Source organism: Lactuca saligna, chromosome 4, assembly GCF_052625555.1.
Source record: "Lactuca saligna cultivar CGN05327 chromosome 4, ASM5262555v1, whole genome shotgun sequence".
NCBI classification, from domain to species: domain Eukaryota; kingdom Viridiplantae; phylum Streptophyta; class Magnoliopsida; order Asterales; family Asteraceae; genus Lactuca; species Lactuca saligna.
In genome coordinates this window covers 110,389,906-110,396,643 of record NC_136420.1, presented here as the reverse complement: position 1 = coordinate 110,396,643, position 6,738 = coordinate 110,389,906, and the positions used below count along the sequence as shown (strand labels likewise).

General features: G+C 31.5%; 1 protein-coding gene across 2 annotated transcripts; it reads right to left on the bottom strand.

Annotated features, from left to right (window-relative positions):
• Nucleotides 1-1,427: 1,427 nt before the first annotated feature.
• Nucleotides 1,428-4,971, bottom strand: LOC145042605 (DEK domain-containing chromatin-associated protein 1-like). Of its 2 annotated transcripts, none has more exons than XM_078991056.1 (11): nucleotides 4,184-4,971; nucleotides 4,056-4,089; nucleotides 3,576-3,655; nucleotides 3,404-3,463; nucleotides 3,190-3,297; nucleotides 3,017-3,097; nucleotides 2,856-2,912; nucleotides 2,188-2,563; nucleotides 2,007-2,104; nucleotides 1,882-1,912; nucleotides 1,428-1,798 (listed from the first exon to the last, which is right to left on the bottom strand). In XM_078991056.1, the coding sequence occupies exons 1-11, from the start codon at nucleotides 4,532-4,534 to the stop codon at nucleotides 1,566-1,568; spliced, it is 1,509 nt and encodes a 502-aa protein (XP_078847182.1). In that variant the 5' UTR covers nucleotides 4,535-4,971; the 3' UTR covers nucleotides 1,428-1,565. The 2 variants fall into 2 exon arrangements, with proteins under 2 accessions (XP_078847182.1, XP_078847181.1); XM_078991055.1 differs by having other exon boundaries at nucleotides 3,190-3,300; nucleotides 4,184-4,970.
• Nucleotides 4,972-6,738: the final 1,767 nt, after the last annotated feature.

The following is a 6,738-nucleotide window of genomic DNA, read 5'->3' as shown; positions in this document are numbered from 1 at the left end:
ACACGACATTTTTGGTTAACAACAAAATAGAAAGTGACGTGTGGTCATATATTTGGGGGTTTTCTTTCATTATTAGTTTGCCTTACACATTATAATTAGAGAGGGTGGAGAAGACTTTAAATATCGCAACAATTGTCTTGAATACAGATAGGAGTTGTTACAATATCATAAATTTGATAGATTCACGTAAAGTTAATTAGGTTTTTATTTGTTCTGAACGGCAGAAATTTTACATGAAGTTGATTATTTGATTGTACCATGAGGTTGTATAAAGGATTAGTTATAGTCTTATTTGTTCACGTGATAATATGTGAAGGAACTATCTATTCAAATAAAATATATACTTTTAATTGGCAAATTAAAAGACTACGAAATTCAAAACTTGGTTACTTTTTTCACAAATATTTATCAATTTCGAAACTTGTCTATCCTGTTTATAGTCTAGAACTGTGTTCAATGATATAGTCCCCAAACACCCCCATGGAAATGTGTTCATTGATAATATGAAGGATTGTTTCGGATTATTTGGCACTAATGATGTAAGATTTAATCATTTTGTTTATAAGCGGGATAAAAAAAAACAGTGTATACAAACATAAAACACGTTCGAAACTCACCAACAAGTTCAAAACACTACGTTTTACCATGCTTTGCTTTTAAGTTTTGTGAATAAATGTTCAATATTGCTAAATGAGTAGCTAAACACGGTATGTAGTGGTATCTTGTTCTTCATTTATTCTCCTAATGAAAAGGTATTTGAAGACATTGAGTAGCTAACAATTATATATAATTGGTCGTTGAAAAACATTTTATAAGATTCTTATGTTGTGTAAACATTGTTAAAAAAAAATATATAATTGTGATATTTTAATTGTATTTGGTGTAGGGGAGGGTGTAGTTGGTAGGGTTGGCCTCCAAGATTATATTTGCTTCGCTAACTCTCTTACCCTCCACATCTAAAGTCTAAACACCATGCACGCTGAATCTTCAACAAGACTTCAGCAGTGTTTTCCTTTTTTTTTTTCTTTTTGCAAAAACTAATACTTATTCAACAAATGATAATTAATTTTCCTAATAACTTTTCAGTTTTTCACTTTTTAAGCAACCAATTTTTCATTTTTAGACAGCTAATTACACTTTAAAGATAATTAACATTCACAAATCAACCACCAAAACAGTGATCATTTGCTAAATCATTAAATTTGATTCTCAACCATGCAAATACAGATAGAATTTTTGCTAATTTTTCATAAACGTAATATAAAAGGAATTAAAATGGAAATAACCAATTGAGACAATTATAAACATCAACCACTAAAACAGTGCTTAATTTCCAAAATAATTTTGTTGCACATGCATCAATACCAACTATTCAGAATCTTAGCACTTAAAACTAATAACCCAGTCAATAAAAAAATAAAAAAAAATAAAAAAAAAGTAGAGAAAAATTTATATCATCAAAAACCTAATAAATAATTTTTAAAAAAAATAACTTCAAAAGATCCCAACAAAATGGTCTATGGTACAAATAACGAAAAAAAAAAAGTCAAAAGTTAAAAACCACATTATGAATCACTGTCCTTGCTGTCATCCTCCTCGTCAGCATCATCTTTCTCCTTGTTTTCATCCTCGTCATCATTGTTCTCCTTGTTGTCATCCACGTCATCACTGCTGTCGGCCTTTGCCAGCTCAGCTTCTTCTTTTTCTTCTTCATCATCAGACATGTTGTTTATGACATCAGTGATTATGGCCTTCACTTCAGCTTTTCTGCTCAATAAATCCTGACCAAAATGCGTACCTAAAACAACAAATTATTTTTTTTTTTAAAAGTTCATGACATTTTTCAAAATTAAAAAATGTAGAGAGGGAAATTTAACATACCAAGTTGTTTGATAATGTCTGATAAAGTTGCCTGAATTACAAAAAGAAAAAATCTACATTAGTGGCATAATCGTAATTTGTCTAACAAGAAAAAAAAAATGTTTTTAATAATTTGATTCGCTTACAGTGTTGAAATCGACTTCCTTCAAGATTTTAGTTACAACAGCATGCATTTCTTCATTAGTTGGTTCTGTTTTTGCCTTTTTATTGGTTTTTCCTTTCCCTGTTAAAAATATATTATTTATTAAAAAACAGATATTCAATTTATGAAGAAGAAAAAAAAACAATCATATACTATGACTTTACCTTTTACAGTGTCTGACTTTTTGACTTTCTTTTCCTCTTTGGGACTCTTCTTTGATTTAGAAGAGGAAACAGACACAGGTGTCTTTTTACTGGATTTAGTTTCTTTTTTAACAGATTTTGATTTTTCTCCACTTTTTTTTGAAGAGCTTTTTTCACTTGTGACTTGTTTTTCTTCTTCTTTCTCTTCTTCCTCTTCTTCATTATCATTGTCTTTCTTTGACTTTTCTTCTTGGTCAACGCTTTCAACTTTCTTCTCATCTTCCTCATTGGATTCATCTTCTTCACTCTCTGAAACTTCTTCTTCTTCTTCCTCTTCTTCATTGTCTTCTTCTTCTTGTTTCTTTGAAGCACGTTTGCGTTTTTCTCCAGATTTTTTCTGAAATAAAAATAGATGCAATCAGAAATATATCAGGAAAATAAATAATCTTTCTTATTTTCCAATTGCATTTTGTTTTTTTCCAATCAAAACAAAAAGGTTTCATACATTTTTCCAAATTAACAATTTTTGACATGACATAAGTACATAAAAAGTCAAAATGGAATGAATTTTAAGTAATTTGCATTTGAAAAAAAACATAGCAATAACATATTCAAGATTTTAACAAATTATAATGAGCTTCAAAAAGCATAATAATACAGCAATGTAAAAATTGAATAAAAAGACAAACCGTTGTTGGGGTTTTGCTCTTTCTTGCCTTTGATTTTTGCTTTTTACTTTTACGTTTCTGAAAATGAAATAAAAAAAATAAAAGTTTAGTTTAACATTGTTATTGTCACAATATATTAAATCCAACCATTTATATTTTATTAGTAAAAAGAAAAAAAAAACCTCTTCTTTTTCAGCAAGGAGAACTTCAGTTGTAGCATGTGGAGATTGTAGAAATTCCAACAATTTTAATGCAACTTCATCCTGAAAAGATATAAAGTTTATAACATTGTAACAAAAGTTTATGGTTTTTATATTTACTGATATGAAATTATGATTAAATGGATGATGATTACCTTCTTTGTGGTTTTGTTAACTTGAAGATTTAGAATATCACAAAAGTCAAACAGCTTTTCTTTAACACATTTTTCAAGCTTCTCCTTCACTTTTAACCTCTGTTTTTCCTGCTGTTTATATAAATCAACAACACATGAAACATTTTATGAATTCAAGAAAATTCAACAAATGGATATTCAAGTAATAAATATTACATAAAGATTAAGGTTTTACCTCATCATCAGTCCATACAAAGCCAGAGAACATGCCAATGTTCTTCTTCAAAACTTTAGGCTGAAAAAATATGCATCATAATCAACAAATTAGAAGCCACAAAAACTTTTAGCCTTCATAGATATGAAGAAAAATAAAGATAAATAGATTGCTAAATCTGTTGATTTTTCACCTTTGTTCGTTTTCCAAAAAGGATGCTATGCAGTGAATGCAAGCTCTCATCAACTTTCCTCTTTGACAGCTTGTAAGCCACTGAAACAACATATACATAGAGATTTGCATAAACAACATAAAGATATATAAATATGATTAAAGATTTAAAGTCCATATTAGATAAACAGGGTTCAATTGTAATGACACAGATCATAAAGTGACATGAGACAATATGATAAAAAGAAAGATAATTCTAGACAATTATCATGTGGGATACATCTACACAGAGCTATAATCGGTTATAAAGGTAAGGACATGTTAGAACCAGATACCCAGAACTAGATACTAATAGTTATTGAGAAACAATCAGGTGCTGTTATTATAGTTTTTTTCCTGTGAATGATTAAAGAGCTTCGAGGGTTTATTCTTTTTGATAATTTTTCAAATCCAGCTTTAGAAGTGAGCGTAAATCAAGCACAGAGATAATCATGATATGTACCGTTTGGAATGTCTTTGAGCTGAGTTCCAGGGCCCTGTATCCATTCGTACAGACGCGAGTAAGAAAACTTACACAATTTCTAATCAGAAAAACAATGAAAGAAAAAGGGGGTTTCCATCGTAACATACCTGCTGTATGGAGATCGGTTTGCTAGCAGAAAGATTGCCGATGGCCGTATAACGTTCGACGGTCTTCCTTTCCCTGGTTGGCCTCTCAGTCGGTGTAGCAGGTGATTTAGAACTCGAATCGACCTTCGTTTTCTTCGAGCTGCCTTCGGCTTTTTTCGCGCTATATTCTTCTTCTTCATCATCTTCGCTCTCTTCGTCTTTAGCTTCTTCTTCATCCTCGCTCTCTTCGTCTTTTTCTTTACTCGCTTGCGCTTCTTCGCCTTCCTTTTCGGATTCCTCCTTGTCCTTCATTTCGACGTCGGGGACATCTTCTCGTTTTTCACTCTCTAGGGTTTCCATATCGGAAGCCATTAAAACCCACAAAAGTCAATAATTCAAAACCTGTGTAGGTGTAGATTTGCGTTGGAATTCAGACGCTGTTTGTGTATGTATAAAGAATCACGAGTACAGATCCAGAAACACCCGAAAACCCTATAAGGTGGAAGGAAAGATCCCGCCGAAATTAGTTAAAAGTTTTGGGCTATTGAGTGAATTGTGCAAGTGGCAGTAGATGAAGACAGGGTAAAGAAAGGAGTGAGCTTCGTTGCTACTGCAATTGAATCTGAGAAAGAGTTGTAGAAATCTCGTAAATGGTTTTTGGGGGCAAGAAATTGGGGGTAAAAGGCGCGCTTGGTTGAATTTTGGGGAAGATTTTGAGGGTTTTGAATTTCGTGCCAAATATGTTAGCGGGCATCTCCCTGCCTCTTCCCGGTTGAATGAAATTTTTGCATCTTTTGCTTTTTCTTTTTAATTCAAGAATCAAGATCTCATCCCAATTCCAATACCCCAAAACCTTGGATCAATATTTACTTGATTTCTCATTTCTTTATTAATTGTTTTTTCTTAATTTTGATAGCAAAAATTAAGAAATAGTGGAATAAGAATATAATTTTTAACTTTTCCTATCATATTAGTATTTTTTTTCATTGTAATATCATGTTTTTCAATTTTTATTGTTGAAGTTTTTGTATTTTTTCAAAAATCTAAGTGTGATAGGTAATAACCATTGTCGTCCGTTTTCACATGTCAATTTTTTATTAACTTTTTTATGGATATATTATTTGACAAAATAAATGATGGATAAAATGTTACGTATAACTCCATGTATATTTACCGAATAAAATATATGATTAGGTAATTGATTAGGGTATTTTTTAAGAAAAAATGTTAATATTTTGCCGAGTTTAAAAAATACTTTAAAATTAATATATCTTTTTTAAAAAATTAAAGCATATAAAAGGTTGTATTTTAAACATTTTCTCTCGTAGATGACAAATTAATTTGAGTCTATTTCATAATATATATATATATATATATATATATATATATATATATATATATATATATATATATATATATATATAACTTCCCAAAATCATAAGAATAAATTTCATTTTTAATTTAACCAAAACCATCAAATATTCATGTCAAACCATCATAAGTATGTTGTAACATCTCAATTTTCCAAACCAAAAATTTTATTTTTGATATAACATTTTAGAAAAACATTTATAAGAAAACATCATCAAGTCATATCATTTCATGAAACCACAATCATATGTCTCAAAACCATATTATAAAAATATTAATAATGTCAAAGTACAATGCCAATAATCTAATAATGCTAAAATCTTGTGTGTGTGATGCGCTGCTACCCTGTCAGCTCCTTCCCCTTCGATGAAGAGGTACCTGAAAACAAAATTGAAAATTGTAAACATGAAGTTTAATGAGTTCTCTCATCATACCACATATTATACATAACACATAATTCTAGGCATATTTAGGTATCCGACCTACCCTGATGAGAATATTGGGGTGCTCAACCTACCCTTGTTAGGCATATCGGGGTGCCTAACCTACCCCTGTCAGACATATTGGGGTGTCCGACCTACCCTTCCGGTTTATCTCAATCAGTTACGGGGACTATTCCACCCCTACTACTACCACATAAAAGCATAACATAATCATATTGCCAAGTATATTGGGGTGCTCGACCTACCCCTTGGCCCTATTAACCGAATATGGGGATTATTCCCCTTACTATCACAGAACATCATATCAGGCTAGCATATAATCATAGAAGAAATATACCAGACAGTTATCACGAAGACAATTATCTCTACTATAACTCTTACTAGTAGGTCGGGCTTGCTGCCTTCGACCCACTTCTACTAGAAGGTAACTCACCTCAATGTCATGAAGTGTCCGAACTATCCTAGATGATGGGATCAACTCCTCTCAAACTCCTACACATAACAACCTTCATTAATTACCATTGCATACTCTTAACCCTTTCAAGGACCAACTTTAGTCAAATTCAATTTCAAGGTCAACACCCTGGTCAAAGCCAACTTTCGTTCAAAGTCAAACATCTGGTTGACTCAACTCGTCGAGTTGGTCCACCAACTCGTCGAGTTCCATGAACCACAAAATATTGGAACTTCGATCATACTCGTCAAGTCTTTCAAGCGCTCATCGAGTTCTCCTTCATACAGAATCGAGACCTTTTGCTCATT

Excerpts from the sequence above, each read along its gene's own strand:
- LOC145042605 (XM_078991055.1), bottom strand. The coding sequence starts at position 4,534 with ATGGCTTCCGATATGGAAACCCTAGAGAGTGAAAAACGAGAAGATGTC. Across the intron at positions 3,098-3,189 it reads TTAACAAAACCACAAAGAAG|GATGAAGTTGCATTAAAATT; the intron begins GTAATCATCATC and ends ATATCTTTTCAG. Across the intron at positions 2,913-3,016 it reads TCCTTGCTGAAAAAGAAGAG|AAACGTAAAAGTAAAAAGCA; the intron begins GTTTTTTTTTTC and ends TTTCATTTTCAG.